The 20548-nt window shown below is 51.4% G+C and overlaps 1 protein-coding gene across 1 annotated transcript in view; it reads right to left on the bottom strand.

Moving 5' to 3' along the window:
- The window catches only part of PARP8 (poly(ADP-ribose) polymerase family member 8), a 175403-nt gene that overhangs the window by 44383 nt on the left and 110472 nt on the right, over positions 1-20548 (bottom strand). Inside the window, exons 13-14 of the mRNA XM_032805284.2 lie at positions 18854-18907; positions 18655-18750 (exon numbers count right to left, since the gene is read on the bottom strand). Coding sequence (XP_032661175.1) covers positions 18655-18750; positions 18854-18907 — 150 coding nt within the window. The remainder of the gene's footprint in view (positions 1-18654; positions 18751-18853; positions 18908-20548) is intronic.

The following is a 20548-nucleotide window of genomic DNA, read 5'->3' as shown; positions in this document are numbered from 1 at the left end:
TCAAATGGACGCTCATGGAGGGAGGAGGGGTACTGAGGACTCCAGCTACCCCACAGTCCCTAGCAGTCTCTGAAAGTATTGAGATTCTTGGCTGACTCCATGCCTGTAGGTTCAAACACATTGTCTGTGTGGTTCAGGGAATAAGATTCGTCAATTTACTCCCTTCCCCCACGTGAAAGAAAAGGGAAAGAAAGAGTTTCTGTTGACTTCTTTCAATGTCACCTTTGTTATGAATGCTGCTGGTAGATGCCGATCTTGCAGCAGGAAGAGCAGTATCACTCCTCTTCCCCTGCCGGTGGCAGATGGTGCAGTAGGACTGGTAGCCAGTCTTGTTGATCAACCCGTAGATATTTTGGCCTTTCCTGGGCTGGGCTTCAGCGTGAGGCTGGCCGGGGCGCCTGGGTAAAAATAGGAATGATGCCCGTCATCAAAAGTAGATGGTAACAGAACAGCTGTACGTCCTCATTCATAGCAACTGTGGGGTAGCTCCATCAGCCCTCCCTTTCCTGTGTAAAGAAAATTCTGTACTGCGCTGGACTTGTCAGTAGAGCGGCATGCTGAGCTTCTCTCCCCCACACCTTTTTAATGTCCTGCCTGGACTGTCATAGCACCGGAGGCTGCTTCCCCCTCATTTATTCTCACTAACAAGTCACTGTTTCTTATTCCTGCATTCTTTATAACTTCTGGACAAGGGGGGGGACACTGCCACAGTAGCCCAGGAAGGTGGGGAGTATGGAAGCAATGGGTGGGTTGTGCAGGTGGCACCCTCCATGAATGGCATGTAGCTCATTCATTCTCGGATCTGACACAGAGAGCATGTGCCTCTGATACACGTGGGTTCTCCGTAACACTTGCCCCATACTTCCAGGCAGGACTGACTCTATTTTAGAAACCATAAAGAGGTTAGTGACTCGGGAGTCATTCCCAGTTTTGCCCTTGCGCCCCGGCGATCTCAGCCAGGGGCACATGATAGAGCAGACAGTACAGAAGGCAGATAACCGTCATCTCATTGCCAATTTACACTGCAGCCAGACGTTAAAGACATGAGTGATAACCGTCTCTGCTATCATGCAAAAGCAAATGATGCTGCTGTGTAGTGCTGCAGTATCGCCTTGTCCGGCTCCAGTAACATACGGGGCGACTGTTAAAAAAAAAAAGGCTGAATGGGCTCCATTGGTGTTGCCGTGCTATGGCGCTGCCAGGCAATCAGGGGAAAAGGGCGCGAACATGATGTCTCGCCGTTCTTTCCCGGAGGAAGAAATACGTGACGACATTTTACCCAGAACACCTGCCGAACAATGATTTTTCCCCATCAGCCACTGGGTTTTTAACCCAGAATTTCTAGGGGCGGGGAGACTGCGTTAACTATGAATCTTACGGAAGAGATACCACAGTGCAATGTCTCCGGAAATCAACGCTAGCCTTCGGACCATGGACACCACTGCCGAATTAAGTCTTAGTGTGGCTGCGGGCACTAACCTTTATACAATCTGTTTTATAAAACCGGTTTACGTAAGATCGGAATAATCCCGTAGTGTAGACGTACCCTGAGTCAGGACTTTTGAGTCCATTACTCATTTCAACAAAAATAAGTTGATCAGATTCAAGATACTTCTTCCTATTTTTTTTTTTTAATCACAATGGCTAGATGGTGAACAAACTTTGGATCACAAACTGTCTTTTAGTAAGTGTTGGTACAGAACCTAACATCCTACCGCAGTGTCAATAATAATAAAAATTATACTCTTCTGTTATAACATCTTTGGTTTAGTATCCGACATGAAGGCAGCTTAACATAGAAGCTACACCCACAAGATGCCACCACTGGAGGTGGCAGGTAGTGTACACGTAGCTACATGGCACTGTGAAAAGCAGGCTGTGTCCACACTGTGGTGTGTAGCTACCAGTGAAAGGCTCTGGCAGAGGAAAGGAAGCAATGAAAGGCTTCAGCAGCTCCTCACTGCCAGAGTCTTTCCCTGCAGCGAGTATTTTCCTGCAGTGGAGAAAGACTCCAGCACTGGGGAGGCAGCGGGACACTACACTGATAAAAATAGTAGTGTAGACAGGAAGGCCTGGCTTGGGTAAGTAGAGACCCATGTAGGTTATGTACTCGGGTACATACTCATACCCCTCAGACGTGTTTTTACTTTACTCACCCAAACCATGCCTCTGGTCTACGCTGCTATTTATACCTGGACTAGGGGTCTACATGCATATGTACATTACCCACGTCTGAAAGAAGTGTGCAGGGTAGGTGTAACTAGATTCAAACAAGCAGATCTTTACTGTGGCCTCAAGGAGCTCACCTTGTCTACATCACAATCAGATCTAGATGGTTCCATTTCCTGATATATGTCGAATCTACCAAATCTCTTAAAGGCATAGACCATTGCAGTTACACTGCAGGTGCAAGATTTCAAGCAGAGGGGGTGAGGGCACAATGGGCACCCACACTTTAATTCCCACTATGTCTGGCCTGAAATGCAAGACACCACAGCAGCACTGGAAAGGAATGGGTAGGTGACACCATCCCTTGCACCGGTCAGAGGACCTAGTTGGATGCATGAGGCTGAAAGAGATGCTACACTATCTGAAGGGAATAGCAGACATCATGCTCTTGCTGCATGCTAAGAAGCTCAGTGAGGAATTTTATCTCCCTGAGCTCTCACTGCCATGTTGCAGCTCTATACCATGCCCAACAAATGGCTGTATAGGCACAAATACAACTAAATATCCACAACTCCTGCTTACCTTCAACAGAGGTGGCAAAAGGTAAAGCTTCAGAGAGAGAATTTCGCCTTAGAAATCCAGCTCAAACCAAGGAGCTCACAGCACATTTACAGTGATTACTTTCTCTGTCTATTCCCAGCACAGAGCCACCCTAACCTGTACCTCATGTTCTCAACACTTAGCATGGGTTTACTCCAGAACTCAGTGTTTAAGGACTCTTAAGTGTTTAAGAACCATTTAGCAAGGTGTAGTCAGACTCTCTTGAGATTTTTTATCCAGGCAAAAGAATGCTCTGCAAGTAAAGTAATCCCAAAGCTGATTTTCACAAGGCAGTATCTTAACTGTTACCCTTTTATGCAGAATTTCTTATCTCGGATTCATCCCAAGTTAAGCGGATCAATGGGGGAGTAACTGAATGAAATTCTATGTTCTCTGTTCTACAAGAGGTCAGACTAGATATCTAATGGTCCCTTAAAGCCTTAAAGTCTACGAAACCATTGAAAATTCCCCATAGAGTAGAACCTTGATTTTATGAACACCAGTCTGAAAAGTGACCATTTATATGAACCATTTTTCTCAATGGCGGGGGTCAGGGATTGGAACAAAATCACATAATGAAAGTGATGTTGAAACAAGTCTTATCACTTCATGTACCGATACCTTTGGGGCACTGGAAATCACTTTGCAGTGGTTTGAAGGACGAGGAGAAAGCAATGCAATGTACCATACATACACTGTCCTATACTCACTCTAACTGAGGTGTGCAATTTTATGAACTTTTTGATTTTAAGAGTGCCTCAATTCCAAATTAGTTCATAAAATAGGGGTTCTAATGTACTTTCTAAGGGGATATCTGGGAAATACTGAAAATACAAGGTACGGAGGAGGCATCAACTGGGACACCTCATTGAATTTTTCAGAAGTCATTGCAGAATCTCATTGTACTATCTGGCTCAGATACCAGAATGATTGGGCTGGACCACTGACTGTGGGACTCCTCAATGACTCCCAGCTCCAGCATCCCCTTAATTTCAGTACTGATCTCTTCTCTTTCAGCCTCTGGAATCCGATATGGTTTAACCTTCACCTTTACTCCTGGATCCGTGATGATGTGGTAATGGATTTCTATGGTTCTGCCTGGGTTTTCCTAGAACATATCATGGTTCCTTTCAATCATTTTGATGACCTCTATATGTTGTTCAGTGGTCAACTTGGGCAATATTTTTACCTGTCCTTGAGATTTATTTTTTTGGGGTGATGTCTCTAGGGTGACTATATAAGTTTCTCTGTCTGGCCAGGGCTTCAATAGGTTAACATGGTTGAAAAGACGATTACTCACCTTTGTAACTGTTGTTCTTCGAGATGTGTTGCTCATATCCATTCCAGTTAGGTGTGCGTGCGCCGTGTGCACGTTCGTCGGAGATTTTTACCCTAGCAACACTCGATGGGCCGGCAGGGTGCTCCCTGGAGTGGCGCCGCTATGGTGTGGATATATACCCCTGCCGGCCCGCCCGCTCCTCAGTTCCTTCTTGCCGGCTACTCCGACAGTGGGGAAGGAGGGCGGGTGTGGAATGGATATGAGGCAACACATCTCGAAGAAAACAGTTACAAAGGTGAGTAACCGTCTTTCTTCTTGAGTGGCTTGCTCATATCCATTCCAGTTAGGTGATTCCCAAGCCTTACCTAGGCAGCTGGGGTCGGGAAGTGAGCATGTTGCGGAATGTTAAAAATTGCTGAGCCAAAGGCGGGCGGCATCTCTCGACTTGCTTGAACCCAGGGCGGCAGTAAGGTTTTGCTAAGATGCAAGTACGTACGGATGACCCCAGGTACGCCTGTTGCGACATATTTCCTGGATGGGAACGTGGGCCAGGAAAGCGGTTGGACGAGGCTTGAGCCTGAGTAGGAGTGGGCTGGTGAGATGGCCAATCAGGACATGCGGCCAAGTCGTAGCACGTCCAGGATACAGGATGTTACCACCATGATGAGAGCCTCTGGGAAGAAGATAGGCATACCTTTTCATACGCTCTGCGACTGCTTATAAATAGTTGGGGCGAATGTCTGAAAGGTTTGGTCCTCTGAATGTAAAAGGCGAGGGCTCCCGGCGGACATCCACCCCCCCCCCTGGGTATGTTAGTGTGTTGGTTCCGGCGCGATGCGTTGCGGTCTTCGGGAAGAAGACCAGTAGAAAAATGTCTTGGTTAATGTGGAAGGCAGAGACCACCTTGGGAAGGAAAGCCGGTGGTGGTCGTAGCTGTACCCTTGTCTTGTGGAAGATTGTATACGAGGGGTCTACCATTCAAATCACAAAGCTCCGATACTCGTCTGGCCAAGGGGATAGCGACGAAGGAAGGCCGTCTTCCAGGACAGGTACGCAGCAAAGCAGTGGCTAAACGGCTTTCAAAAGGGAGGGGCCCGTGAGCCTAGCTAATACAAGGTTGAGAATCCCAGGTAGGGGAAGGGTGCTTAACCGGAGGGTAGAGTCGTTCCAAGCCCTTAAGGAACCTGGAAACTATAGGTGAGAGAAGGTCGAACTGCCCGATTCCCCAGGATGGAAGGTGGAGGATCGCGGCCCAGATGCACCCTTATCGAAGAGAGTGCCAGGCCTTGCTTCCTTGAGGTACCATAAGTAGTCCAAGATAATGGGGACCGATACGGCATTTGGGAATAAGGTTACGCTGGCACACCAATGGGAGAATCCACTTCCACGATGAACAAGATATGTCGCACACGTGGAAGGCTTTCTGCTTCCCAGGAGGACCTGTTTTGCACGAGGGGTGGAACAGCGCAATCGTCAGATTGGGTTAGCCAGACAGCAGCCACGCGTGTCAAGGTGAAGGGACTGCAGGTCTGGGTGGTGAGTCTCTGCGAAGTCCTGTGTTATATAAGGTCCGGGTAGAGTCGGCAGAGGTATCGGGTCCGCTAGAGATAGGTCGAGCAGCATGGTGTACCATGCTGCCTCGGCCACGCCGGAGCGATCAGGATTAGCCTGTCCCTGTCCCTGCGGAGCTTGAGCAGGACTCTGTGACTAGGGGAAAGGGTGGAAAGGCATAAAGTAGATGACCTTCCCAGGGAATTAGGAACACGTCCTAGCAGGGAGTCTGGGGAGCGAGCACCTGCAGGGACGCAGAAACACCTGGCATTTCCTGTTCTCCCTGGAGGCAAAGAGGTCTATCTGGGGAAAGCCCACTTCCGGAATACAGAAAGAGGATGTCCGGATGGATGGACCATTCGTGGGACAGGAAGGACCTGCTCAGGTGATCCGCGAGAGAGTTCCGGACTCCTGGGAGAAAGGAGGCTACAGGTCTCAATGTAGATGGGCTATGGCAGAAGTCCCACAGTCGCATCGCCTCTTGACAAAGGGGGGAAGACCGCATCCCTCCTTGCTTGTTTATGTAATACATGGCCGTTGTGTTGTCTGGAAAACTGCAACACAACGGCCCTGTAGATGCTGTTGGAATGGTCTGGCACGCCAGTTGGACGCGCTCTCAGTTCGGGACATTGATGTGAAGTGCCAGCTCTTGAAAGGACCAAAAGGCCCTGGGTGCGAAGGTGCCTAAGTGTGCACCCCAGCAGAGAGGAAGCGTCTGTTGTCAGAGACACCGAGGGCTGTGGCGGATGGAACGGACGACCGGCACACACCAGGGAGGGTGTCAGCCACCAGTTGAGGGAGCCCAGCACACTTGTTGGGATTGTGATTATCGTGTCTATGGCATCCCTGCGTGGACGACAGACTGAGGCGAGCCAAGTCTGAAGAGGACGCATGCGCAGTCTTGCGTGCTTCGTAACGAAAGTGCACGCAGCCACATGACCGAGTAGGGCGAGGCCAGTGTGGACAGAGGTTGTTGGGAAACTTTGTAGTCGCTGTATGAGGGAGACTATAGCCTGAAACCGCTGTGAGGGTAAGCTGGCTGTTGCAAGATTGGAGTCCAGCATGGCCCCTATGAACTCTATCCTCTGCGTAGGAAGCAGAATGGATTTGTCCAGATTGATAATCAGGCCTAGATGGGTGAATAGGTCCTTGATGACGTTTACATGTGCGGTGACCTGAGCCTCGGAGGTCCCTCGAATAAGCCAGTCGTCGAGACATGGGAAAACATGTATTCGACGACGGTGGAGGGATGCGGCGACTACTGCCACACATTTCGTGAATACCCGAGGGGCCGAGGAGAGGCCAAAGGGAAGGACCGCGAATTGGTAATGTTGACGATTCACCACAAAGCTTAGGTACCTTCTGTGCGGAGGGTAAATCGCAATGCGGAAATATGCGTCTCTCATGTCAAGAGCAGCGTACCAATCTCCAGGATCCAGGGAAGGGATGATGTTTCCCAGGGACACCATGCGGAATTTGAACTTTCTCATGAATTTGTTCAGTTCTCGCAGGTCCAGGATAGGCCGGAGGCCCCCTTTTGCCTTGGGAATTAGGAAATATCTGGAATAGAACCCTTTGCCCCTTAATTCCTCTGGAACCTCCTCTATAGCTCCTATCGCAAGGAGCCTCAAAGCCTCCTGCAGAAGGAGTTGCTCGTGAGAGGAGTCCCTGAAGACGGACGAGGAGGGAGAGTGGGAAGGAGGGACTGAAACAAACTGAAGACGGTAGCCACACTTCACCGTGCAGAGGACCCAACGGTCCGATGTTAGCTGGAACCATGCAGGGAGGAATGCTGCAAGGCGGTTGGCAAACTGAAAAGGATCCTGGGAGGTAACTGGTACGGTGCGCTCAGGCGCACCCTCAAAAGTTTGGCTTCGGTCCCGCCGGTGGTTTGGTGGGACCGGAGTTGTTACCCCCCTGAGGCCCAGACTGCCGTCTGCGAGAGGTACGACCTCGCCTTCTGGTGAAGTCCTGCCTTGGTCGAGGTGGGGGGTAGGGGCGCTGAGGTTGGGACTGGAAAGATCGTCTTTGAGTCTGCGGCGTATGCATTCCCAGCGAATGCATAATTACGCGATTGTCTTTCAGACTCTGAAGCCGAGGGTCCGTCTTCTGGGAAAAGAGGCCCTGGCTATCAAAGGGTAGGTCCTGTATGGTATACTGAAGTTCAGGTGGCAGACCTGATGCCTGCAGCCATGATATACGCCGCATGGCAATCCCAGAGGCAACGGTTCTAGCTGCCGAATCGGCAGCATCCAGCAAGGCCTGGAGGGAGGTCCGCGCAACCTTTTCCCCTTCCTCCAGGAGAGCTGTGAATTCCTGGCAGGAGTCCTGCGGGATGAGCTCTATAAACTTCCCTACTGCCTCCCGGGTGTTATAGCTGTACCTACTCAGGAGGGCTTGCTGGTTCGCCACCTTGAGTTGGAGGCCTCCCACGGAATAGATCTTTCTACCCAACAAATCCATGCGCTTGGCCTCCCTCGATTTAGGCGCAGGGGCTTGCTGGCCATGGCGCTCCCGTTCGTTGACGGATTGTACCACCAATGAACAAGGAGGAGGGTGTACATACAGGTACTCGTACCCCTTGGATGGTACCATGTATTTGCGTTCAACCCCTTTGGCTGTGGGTGGTATGGATGCCGGGGATTGCCAGATGGTATCCGCTCTAGCCTGTATCGAGGGGATGAAGGGGAGGGCCACCCTGGTTGGAGCCTCCGCTGACAATATACTGACAACCGGGTCGTCCACCTCAGGAACTTCCTCCATGGGTAAGTTGATATTGAGGACGACGCGGCGCAGAAGGTCCTGGTGTGATCTGAGGTTGACTGGGGGCGGTCCAGATGTAGCCGTCCCCGCCACCGCTTCATCCGGGGAAGAGGAGGATGGAACCCCGGGGACCAGCGGGTCTTGGAGCAACTCCTAGTCTTGGGGGATGTTCTGAGGCGGATTTTGTGGGTCTGTCACGTGGATTGGAGATTCCTCCGTACCCACCGGGGGAGGTTTGTTCACAGTGGTCTCTGGCGCCCGATGTTCAGAAGGGTCGGAGCGCAGTGGTAGATACGGATCACCTTGGTTTTGGTGGTAGGCCCAAGGTGTCCAAAAAGGCCACTGATGAGGTCCCTGGTGGTTATCCAAATCCCCGTATGATGCAGTTTCTGCATGGGAGGAGATTGACGGATGACGAGACGGCCACAGTGGGACGGAAACCGTTTGATGTGGGTCTCTGCATCCACTCAAACCGTCCCTACGCAGTGCCGGAGAACGGTACCGAGAGTCATGACGGTGCTGGGAGTGGGACCGGGACCAGCGATCAGCGCGGTACCGGGAGGTCGACCAGTGCCTGGAATCGCTGTGCCGAGATCAACTGCGAGAAGCACAGTGCCGCGAGTGATGCAGAGATCGGGAGCGGTGCCGGTAGTATCTGGACGGCGACCGGGACCTCGATCGGTGCCGCGAGTACAACTGGTACCTCGATGGGGAATGGTACCGGGACTGTGAGTGGCCGCGGGACCGGGATCGATGGTGGGACTGGGAGTGTCTGTGGGACCTGGACCGGGACCGGCGAAGTTCTGTGGTACCGGGCGAAGAAGGTCTCATGAGGGCCGGTTTGCCTATGGACTGAGGGACCCGCACTGGCGGTGCCGGGGGTTGAGGCAGCTCAGGCTCCGTCAAGGCAATTAAGTCCCGTGCCGCAGAGAATGTCTCCGGAGTGGAAGGCACGATAAGCTCAACCATGGCTCGTGCCAGGAAGCTGGTAGGCATCGGACTCGACGGCTCTTGCGAGGCCGGAATCAACGGTGCAGAGGACTTCGGTGCCGCGGCAGATGACAGTGCCAGGCGGTCCGACTTGGCTAAGCGCTCGGACTGCGGTGTGGATATAGCAGCCGCAGGAGGCTTGTGCTTCTTGCTCCGTGGTGAGAGCGAATGGTGCCGGGCGGAAGCTTGGGCCAGTGATGGCTGATGTCTAGGAGCCTTCACTGTTGGCGTGCGCTCCAGTGCCGAGGAGGCACTTGTTCCCGGTGCTGCTGACGGTGCCGAGGACTGGGGAGTCAACGCTTCCTCCATCAGCAGTTGTTTTAGGCGAATGTCCCGCTCTTTTTTAGTCCAGGGCTTGAACGCCTTACAGATGCGGCACTTGTCCGTAAGATGAGACTCACCCAAGCACTCGAGACAGGAGTTGTGAGGGTCTCCTGTGGGCATCGGCCTATGACAGGCCGAGCACGGTTTGAAGCCCGGTGAGCCGGGCATGGGCCCCGGTACCAGGGGAGGGGAAGGGGCTAAGCCCCGATCCCCTTTAACTATCTACAATAACTACTACAGAACTAATAACTGAATACTAACTATACTTGAAAAAATCGAACTATATACACAATTACAATAGAAACAAGCAAATCGCTAGGGAGGTGGAGATCAGCTAAGCTGCGCTCCACTGTTCCAACGACCGACACGGGCGGTAAGAAGGAACTGAGGAGCGGGGGGGCCGGCAGGGGTATATATCCGGCGCCATAGCGGCGCCATTCCAGGGGGCGCCCTGCCGGCCCACCGAGTGTTGCTAGGGTAAAAATCTCCGACGAACGTGCACGCAGCGCGTGCGCACCTAACTGGAATGGATATGAGCAAGCAGTCGAAGAAGAATTTCTCGTTTTTGGTGACCAGGTTGTCAAATCTTATAGTCAGCCTCCTCAACAGCTTCAATAACTTGGTATGGCCCCTGTCATCTGGCCAAGAGCATCCTTTCTGCTGAGGGCACCAGCACTATTACCCAATCTCCTATCTGGAATGTCCGAACCTTTGTTCAATGATTGTAATAGGTCTGTTGGGCCTTTTGTGCTCCTTACATGTGCTCCCGCAATATGGGGGTGACTTGGGCTATTCTATCTCACATCTGCATCACATGCTCAATGATGTCCCTTCCCAAATTGGGCTCTGTTATAAACAGATAGTTAAGGGTTAACGTCTCTTTTACCTGTAAAGGGTTACAAGCAGTGAACCTGGAACACCTGACCAGAGGACCAATCAGGAGACAAGATACTTTAAAAATCTCAGTGGAGGGAAGTCTTTGTTTTGTGTTGTTTGTTTGTCCGTTGTTCTCTCTGGGTTCTGAGAGTGACCGGAGTACCTACAGGCTCTCTAATTTTCTTTTCTAGTAGTAAGTACAAGTAGAAAGGCGGTTTAGTCTTTTTGATTGTTTTTCTTTATTTGCAAATGTGTATTGTGGCTGAGAATGTATCTCTGTTGAAATTTGTATGTATGCTGGGAGGGAAGGATTCTCTCTAGTGTCTATAAGCTGTAAGACCCTGTAACATTTACCACCTTGATGACAGAGACAACTTTTATGTTTTTTTTTCTTTATTAAAAGCTATTCTTTTGAATCTAATGATTTTTGGTTATCTTGTGTAAGGCCCCAGGGGAGGGAGTCTGCACTCACCAGGGAATTGGTGGGAGAAAGGAGAGAAGGGGGGAGGAAAAACCTGCTCCTGTGTTAATCACTGTTCTCTCTCCGGGAGAGAGAAGGGGGAGAGGGGACAGGTGAATTTCCTCTTGGTTCTAAATTCATGGAGCTTGAATCTGTATTGCCTCTTGGTGACAGGAAAAGAGGAGGGGAAAAAGACAGTTACTCACCTTTGTAACTGTTGTTCTTCGAGATGTGTTGCTCATATCATTCCAGTTAGGTGTGCGCACGCCGCATGAACGTTCGTGGAGAAACTTTTACCTAGCAAACTCGGTGGGCCAGCAGGTTGCCCCCTGGAGTGGTGCCGGTATGGCGCCTGAATATACCCCCGCCGGCCCGCCCGCTCCTCAGTTCCTTCTTGCAGCTACTCCGACAGTGGGGAAGGAGGGCAGGTGTGGAAGGGATATGAGCAACACATCTTGAAGAACAACAGTTACAAAGGTGAGTAACGTCTTTTCTCTCTCGAGTGCTTGCTCATATCCATCCAGTTAGATGATTCCCAAGCCTTACCTAGGCGGTGGGGTCGGAGCGAGATGTTGCGGAATGCAAGACCGCTGAGCCGAAGGGGCATCGTCTCTAGATTGCTGAACCAATGCATAATGGTTCGCAAAGGTGTGGACAGAAGACCAGGTGGCGCACTGCAGATTCCTGCACAGGAACATCGCCAAGAAAGCAGCAGACGAGGCTGAGCTCGCGTAGAGTGGGCGTTGAGATGGCCGGCTGGACTTGAGCCAAGTCACAGCAAGCTCGGATACATGACGTGACCCAAGACGCAATGCGCTGAGAGGAGACTGCCCTGCCTCTCATACTTCCGCCACCGCTACAAAGAGTTGCGGTGAATGATGGAAGGGCTTGGTCTGCTCGATGTAGAACGTGAGAGCCCTCTGGATTCCAGGGTACGGAGCTGTGTTTCTCGTCTGACACGTGCAGCTTTGGAAAGAACACTGGCAGAAAGATGTCCTGGCTCACTTGAAAGGTGGAGACGACTTTGGGAGGAATGCCGGGTGAGGTCGCAGCTGTACCTTGTCCTTAATGGAAGACGGCATATGGAGGATCCAAGTCAGCGCGCGGAGTTTCTGAGACACGCCTACCCGAGGGTAATGGCGCCTAGGAAAGCCGTTCTCCAGGAAGGTACACAGCACGAACATGTGGCCAAAGGCTTGAAGGAGGGCCCCATGAGCCTATTTAGAACAAGGTTTAGGTCCCAGGTAGGGGTAGGGGACTGACCTGAGGGTAACCGTTCCAAGCCCTTGAGGAACCTGGAAGACATCAGGTGGGACAAAATGGTATTGCAGCTTCCCCGGATGGAAGGTGGATATGGCGGCGAGGTGGACTCGCAGAGGTGAGAAGCCAACCCCTGCTCCTTGAGAGTCCACAAATAATCCAGGATGGTGGGGATTGATGACAGAGCAGGTGAGGTGACCATGGTGGGCACACAGTAGCAGAAGGTGCTCATTTCGCGAGGTTATGTGCGACCCGTGGAGGACTTCGCCTCTACCAAGCAACGATCTGTTGCATCCGCAGCGGAACAGCTCAGCTCCCTGGTTAACCAGAGGCCATGCTGTCAGGTGGAGGACTGCAGGTCCGGGTGGGAAGCCTGCCGAGTCTTGCGTGATCAAGTCCGGCCAGCAGCAGAGGGATCGGTCGACAGGGACAGGTCGAGCAGCCGGGTACCAGTGCTGCTCGGCCACCAGCCGGCGTGAAAAAAAAAAAAAATTCCCAAAAGGGAAAAAAATTGACACCCCCCCTTTTTTTGTCCCGTGGCCCCCAGGACCCCTTTAAAACCCAAAGACTTGTGACGAGGGGAAACGGTGGGAAGGCATAGCAAAGGCGATCCTGACACGGGATCAGAAGGCGTCGACAGGGAGCCGCGGAGAGCGACCTTGTAGGGAACAGAACACCTGGCATTTCCGTTATTTTGGATGCAACAGGCCGATCTGGGGAAGCCCCACCCTCTGGAAGATGAATGGGAGGACGTCGGTCGGATGGACCATCGTGTGTGAGCAGGACTTGCTCAGCGTGTGCTGCAGCGTGTTCCGGATCCCCGGGAGAAAGGAGGCCACCAGGTCTATGGAGTGGGCTACACAGAATTCCCACAAGCAGATCGCTTCCTGACACAGGGGAGATGACTTTGTGCCTCCCTGCTTGTTGATGTAATACATGACCGTCGTGTTGTCCGTGAATACTGCAACACAACGGCCCTGTAGTGGCTGAGGAACGCTTGGCCCGCCAGGCGTACTGCCCTGAGCTCTCGGACATTGATATGAAGAGTCAGCTCTCGGGGTGACCAAAGGCCTTGGGTGCGCCGGGGCCCCAGGTGTGCGCCCCAGCCCAGCGCAGATGCGTCTGTTGTTAGGGACACGGAGGGCTGGGGAGGGTGGAGGGGCAGGCCCGTACACACCAGCGGTGACTCTTTCCACTAGTCGAGGGAGCTGAGGACTCCCGGTGGGATCGTTAGAATCATGTCTAAGGCGTCCCTGTTCGGTCAGTAGACCGAAGCGAGCCAGGCTTGTAGCGGGCGCATTTGCAGTCTGGCATACTTTGCAACGAGGACACACGCGGCCATGTGTCCCAGAAGAGCCAGGCAAGTACGGGTGGAGGTAGTTGGAAACCTTTGCAGGCTCTGGACCAGGGAGACTATGGCCTGAAACCGGTGCGGGGGTAAGCTGGCTGTCGCAAGGACGGAGTCCAGCACTGCCCCAATGAATTCTATCCTTTGCGTGGGCACCAGTGTGGACTTGTCCAGATTGACGATCAGGCCCAAACTTGTGAATAGCTCTCTCATGGTGTCGACATGGCTGGTGACTTGAGCCTTTGAGGTTCCCCTGATAAGCCAGTCGTCGAGGTAAGGGAACACGTGAATCCGACGACGGCGGAGGGAAGCGGCGACAACCGCCATACATTTCGTGAAGACCCGAGGGACCGACAAAAGTCCAAAGGGGAGGACGGTGACCTGGTAATGAACTCGATTCACCACAAAGCGCAGATACCTCCTGTGGGGAGGGTAAATTGCAATATGAAAATATGCGTCCCTCATGTCGAGAGCGGCGTACCAATCGCCGGCATCCAGGGAGGGAATGATGGTCCCCAGGCACACCATGTGGAACTTTAACTTCTTGATGAACCTGTTCAGCTCGCGTAGGTCTAGGATGGGCCGGAGGCCCCCTTTCGCCTTGGGGATCAGGAAATAACGGGAATAGAACCCCTTGCCCTTGAGCTCCTCCGGTACCTCCTCTATGGCTCCGATCGACAGAAGCTTGTGGACCTCCTGCAGGAGGAGTTGCTCGTGAGAGGGGTCCCTGAAGAGGGACGGGGAGGAGGGAGGGCGGGAGGGAGGCGGAGAAGAGAATTGGAGACCGTATCCAAGTTCCACCGTACGCAGGACCCAACGATCCGTAGTTAGCTGGGACCACTCCGGGAGGAACGAGGAAAGGCGGTTGGAAAATTGGAGTGGATCCGAAGAGGGAATTGGTACGCTGCTCTCGGACGCACCTTCAAAAATTTAACTTGGGTCCCGATGACTTGGCGGGACCAGCATTGTTGCCCGGCGGAGGGCCCGACTGCCGTCTGCGGTTGGTACGACCTCGTCTGCGGCCAAAGTCCTGTCGCGGACGAGGTGGGGGGTAGGGGCGCTGGGGCTGAAAGCGGAACGACTGTCTTTGAGTTTGAGGGGTATGCCTGCCAAGTGAACGCATGATAACCCGGTTATCCTTCAGACTCTGCAGTCTGGGATCTGTCTTTTGCAAGAAAAGACCTTGTCCATCAAATGGTAAGTCCTGTATGGTGTGCTGCAACTCAGGCGGTAGGCCGGATACCTGTAACCAGGATATGCGCCTCATGCCTATGCCAGAGGCGACTGTTCTAGCCGCTGAATCTGCTGAGTCCAGAGAGGCTTGCAGTGAGGTTCTCGCAACCCTTTTCCCCTCCTCGAGGAGGCCTGTGAACTCCTGACGGGAGTCTTGTGGGATCAGCTCCGTGAATTTGCCGACCGCCTCCCAGGCGTTGAAGGAGTATCGGCTTAAGAGGGCTTGCTGGTTCGCCACGCGGAGCTGAAGCCCTCCAGCAGAGTAAATCTTTCGGCCCAACAAGTCCATGCGTTTGGCCTCCCTGGACTTTGGCGCGGGAGCTTGTTGGCCATGGCGCTCTCGCTCGTTGACCGACTGTACCACCAACGAGCAAGGGGCTGGGTGCAGTGACAGGTTTCATAACCTTGGGAACCCATGTATTTCTCTTTCCACCCCTGGCTGTCGTGCGAACATAGGATCCGGCGATGCCACGATGGGTGTCGGCCTTCTGCCCTGCATGGATCTGAATGAAGGGGGGCCAGCCTGGTAGGCGTGTCGCTGATGAGGATGCTGACCACTAGTTCCTCCACCTAGGCGTTCCTCCCGCGAAGGCTGATATTTTGGGCCGTGCCGCAAAGATCTGGTGCGCGCAGATCGATAGGGGCGGGCCCCGCACGAGATGTGCCGTACCGATATCCGGGGCAGATGATGACGACCCGTGGACGAGCGGGTCCTGGACGAGCTTCATTGGTGGACTCCGCACTCATGACGTCGTGTTCTTGCGAAGCCTAGCGATTATACCCTGCCTCCGTCCATCAAGAGCAGTGGGGAGTCTACCAGAGTGTGGCCATCAGGTGGCCGTGTCGAATGCACCTGGACTTGACTATGGCCGATGGTTCACTCTTGGGCTTGGTAGGTTGAGGCCAAAGGGTGTCGCCCAAAAGGGCATCGCGGGGGCCCTGTCTGATAGGCCTGGAGTGTCTATCCCATCAGAGTGCACTTTTCCACGTCCGGGCAGACTAGACGTTGATGGGATGGCCAGGGGAGCTTTGAAGCCAGAAGGCCATACTCCTTGCTATCAGTAGCTGTCTGCGGCAGTTCCGGACTCGCGCCAGCCGAGTACTGGGAGCTGTGTGGCAGTATGTAGAAGCAGGACCAGCCAATGACGAGCGCTTGGGAGTCTTAACTCGGTGCCGAACTCACATGCTGGTCGGCTGAGAGAGGACTCAGGCGCGTCAGATCTGGACGACTCGTGCCGGATCTGGAGCGTTGCTCGTACGGTCTCTGCTGGGGAAGGACCTCTCATCCTCCGTGTGCGCGACGCACGCGCCGCGAGATCGGGCGAAACAGGTGCCGGGCACTGGCGACCGGCGTCGGGATCCATGAGCAGGTGCGGACTCCGCCGATTTTGCGGAGCCTGGACACGTTCAGGATACTAACACAGATCGGCGAGGTCTCTTCGGTGCGGGATGCATGTCGCCCATTGGCAGGTTCTCCGCAGGCGGGGAGCTGAATGACCCGCGAACGCCGGTTGCGCGGCGAGGGTTGAGCAGCATCGCGCTCGTAGGTAGCCGATGACGGTGCCAGCGCAGCGCGAGGATGCTCCGAGCCTGGAGTGATATGGACGGGCTCGCTGCGACTGCTCCCTTATTTGCGTTCTCCGTTGTCCTGGTTCCTTTGAGACTTTTGCATGATTTACCTTCTCGCCTGCAGTTACGTCCTCATACCACCACGGTGGGACACGGGGTAGTGTCTGTGCACGGACTGACGGATCTCCTGACATGGATGGGCCGACATCGCAGTGCAAGAGCAGGCGGTGCCGCGGCAGTTGGCAGTCCAGGGCAGATACCGCCCTGAGCTTCCCGCCCTTCTAACCTGACGGCGCTGATGATGGTAGCGCAGGGCCTTGAGTTTCTTGCTACATTGGGGAGACTTGTGCAGGCGCGCGCTTGGGGCAACACTAGCGCGCGGTGGACTTTGAGACACGACGATGCGAGTTGTCTGCGCCGGTGCCAGTAAACGCGTTACGATTCACTTGTTCCCGGATGACCGTGAGACCCTGAGTACTGCGAGGCTAATGGAGGAGTTTAGAGCTATGCCTTTCATCAAGACTCTGTTTAGCGAGGTCTCTGCTCTTTTCTGGTCCCACGGACTTGACGCCGTACAAATACTCGGCATTTGTCGACAGATGGGTCCCTCGCAGAGCACTTCTAACCAGGACGTCGTGCGGGTCTCTGTGGCGCATCGTCGGTACAGCGGATCGCCGGGCTTTGAAGCGCGGTGACCGGGCATGGCCCCCAACCCACCGTAACCGGCGAGAGGATAGGCGCCGAAGCCGCTCGATCGCTCTTTACCAACGTATTATATACTAACTTACAATCTATAACACTTATAATAAAGATCTAGGGTGAAAAACTATGTACACTAAGAAGCTAAAGCACGAGCGAATCGCTAGGGAGGTGGAGATCAGCTAAGCTGCGCTCCACTGTTCCAACGACCGACACGGGCGGTAAGAAGGAACTGAGGAGCGGGCGGGCCAGCAGGGGTATATATCAGGCGCCATACTGGCGCCACTCCAGGGGGCGACCTGCCGGCCCACCGAGTGTTGCTAGGGTAAAAGTTTCTCCGACGAACGTGCACGCAGCGCGCGCACACCTAACTGGAATGGATATGAGCAAGCACTCGAAGAAGAAGGTGGAATTCCTCTCTGTTTTAAGACTCAAGGAATCTGAATCACAGTGATCTTCCAGGCTAACCCAGGGAGGGAAAGCCTGGGAGAGGCAACGGTGGGGGAAAGGGTTTACTTTCCTTATGTAAGATCCAGGGGGTCTGGGTCTTTGGGTCTCCTGGGAAGCTTTTGGGAGGACCAGAGTGTACCAGGCACTGCAAGTCCTGGTTGGTGGTAGCACTACAAGATCTAAGCTGGTAATTAGGGGCATTCATGCTGGTACCCCATCTTTTGGACTTTAAGGTTCAAAGTGGGGATTTATACCATGACAGGCTCTTCTTACCAGTCCTCTCTGGCAAAAGTTAATATGTTGTGGGGGTGGTGATCATATAGCAACTCAAAGGGGGAAAACCCGGAGGAAGCCAGGGAACCTCTCTTATAGCAAACATTAGGTAGGGTAGCAAGGTATCCCAATTTTTCCTATCTTGACTCTGCTTTCCATATCATGCTCTTCAGCATTCTGTTAAAGCGTTCCACGAGGCCATCAGTCTGTGAATGACAGACTGAGGTTCGCACGGCCCGAATTTGGAGCATTACACATAAATTCTTCATCAATTTTGATACAAAGTGGGTCCTTGCATCTGTCAAAATCCACCTTTTGATTCTGGGCCAAGATTTTGGTCTCCAGTGCTTTATCTTGCCTCCTTTTTCATCTAGAGTTCTGGGACTCCCCAGGTGCAGAAGATAAGTTCCAGGCTAATTCAGAGAAGATGAGAGGAGGGATATTTCTTGGAGTCACAGTACTGGTCCCGAGGCTACTGCCTTCTTCTGACCCCTCCAATAGAAGTAGGTTTACAAACCCTAGGAAGTCTTGTCCCGTGAGCAGCAATTATGCAAGTTTAGGGACCACTCCTGCTATCTCCTTTGTGTTTTCCTGAACTTTAATTTCTACAGGAATGGCTGGGCAGTAATTAACTTCCCCGTTAGACAGCTTGTTCCATCTAATGTGCATTAAAAAAAAATCTTATCCAAAGAGATATTGTGATGCAGTGTGTCCAGAATAACTTGAGAATATTCTAACAGGTTTTTGTTGTCCATGGCTATTTAAGACATAAAAAATATGCATCACATAACTCAGCCACATTCAACTTACCCTCAGCATGGGGCCATTCTGAAACACATGTGGTTCGTCACAAACTACACAGTATTCATTCAGCACTGGTATCCGCTGCTCAGCAAACTCAACAGTCTGAGAACAATGAAAGTGAGAACAATAACATCTGCTTAAAAATAATTAATAGACAGCTCCTGCTCTAAAGTATTTCTAAAACAGATTAAGCATGACATCCTACCTGCACAAGAAAGCCATTGTCTCGTATTGGAATGCATTTTGCACCATAATTCGGCTGTAAGAAAAAAGGTCAAGCAACTTCAGTGCTAGAGCTAACTAGAAGAGATGCTGCAGATTTCTTGTGGAAATGGTAAGAACATTTGTATTTTTTTCTATGAAGGTCTGTGAATTAAACAATATTGGCATCTGGAAATATCTCTAGTTTGCATAGATCAGACAAAATAAATTCATCTGTTTCTTTACCTCTTGCCTAGAGAGATCTTGCTTTATCTGTAAACACCCTAAAAACTCTAATATCAAAAAGAAGCATTGGTACATGTAACTCCATGTTAATGTACAAACATCTAAGCAAGTATTTTAAAGATGAATAGAATTCTTTATTTTTTTGCGTGTATCCTGCTTCTCTACACATATATAATATGGACTATGTGTTTATATTTGAATTAGTAACATGCCTTTTAAAACAAAAAAAGTAGAAAATCTCTTTCCACTACACTTTTCATGAAACCTCTTCCTTGATCCTCATCCTAACAAGTATCTATGCTCAGACCTTCTTTCTGACACTTTATTTCAAAGTGTTATCACACATTACTTTGGAAGGTATCTTTGCTATGGTGGCCACTAAGATGTGGAACTCCCTGCCCCTGACATCTGTCTGAAACCATCTTTTTTACTTCAGTGGGAGATAGACCACACTACTTATCTGTGGAACCTTTCTTTTCCCTCCCCTGCTGCTTCTTTTCCTGTATAGCACTCCAAGTATCTTGGCAGGTCTTTGGAAAGGAGCTAGGATTTTAATAAATAAAGTGCCAAAGTAAGTCCTGATGCCATTCCACTGAAGTCAATGGAGTTGCACCTGACTGCATACAGGCTGATTTCCCTCAATATTCATGTATTATTACAAAAATGTTATTTTTATTAGTAGTTTTGATTTCATCAAAGTCAGTGGGATTACTTCTATTGACTTTAAGTGGGAGCTTATTCAGGTCCCTGAAGCAGAGACATCATCGACGGTTCAGAGTGAAAAATGAATCCCAAACATAGGTGAGAGCAGGTAAAACTTTTCAGTTCACCTTTCATTAATTTTGGTTGTTCAAGTTACAGAAACAACCAAGTAATATGCACATAGCAGCTTTATAAGTCATACTATATTATTGTTTTTAGATACAGCGAGAGTTGCTCATAGTTGACTTATTAGGTTAATTTACCATGAGTTGGCTGAAACACTATTAATGTAATTTCATTACAGTTAGAATATTTAATAATATTTTAGACTTACATAGCACCATTCAACCAAGGATCTCAGAATTCTGTCGAGGTGGGGAAACTGAGACACCATACTTATCTATGGTAAAGCTGTGACTAGAACCCAGGTCTCCTGACTCCAGCTCCCCACATCTAACATGTAAGACAACAAGCACTGCCTCCCAATGCCTTAGAACAGGAAAGCAAATTAGCTCTTATTTATTCTAAAACATCCTCCCTATTTTTAGTGACCAGTTACAGACAGAACTAAAATTCAAGTGTATTTTCTATGTTTAGTAAAATGCATGTTAACCCTTTGGATTGGGTTTCCCAACCCAAAGCAAGAACAACTGGGAATGTATGGGACTTGCCCCAGGTGGCAGCAAGGGGGGGAAATGGGCTTCAATCCCCTGCTCAGACTACCCATATCACCAGTCTATGCACAGACTAT

Source organism: Chelonoidis abingdonii, chromosome 6, assembly GCF_003597395.2.
Source record: "Chelonoidis abingdonii isolate Lonesome George chromosome 6, CheloAbing_2.0, whole genome shotgun sequence".
NCBI lineage: Eukaryota > Metazoa > Chordata > Testudines > Testudinidae > Chelonoidis > Chelonoidis abingdonii.
This window is presented reverse-complemented; position numbering and strand designations above follow the sequence as displayed.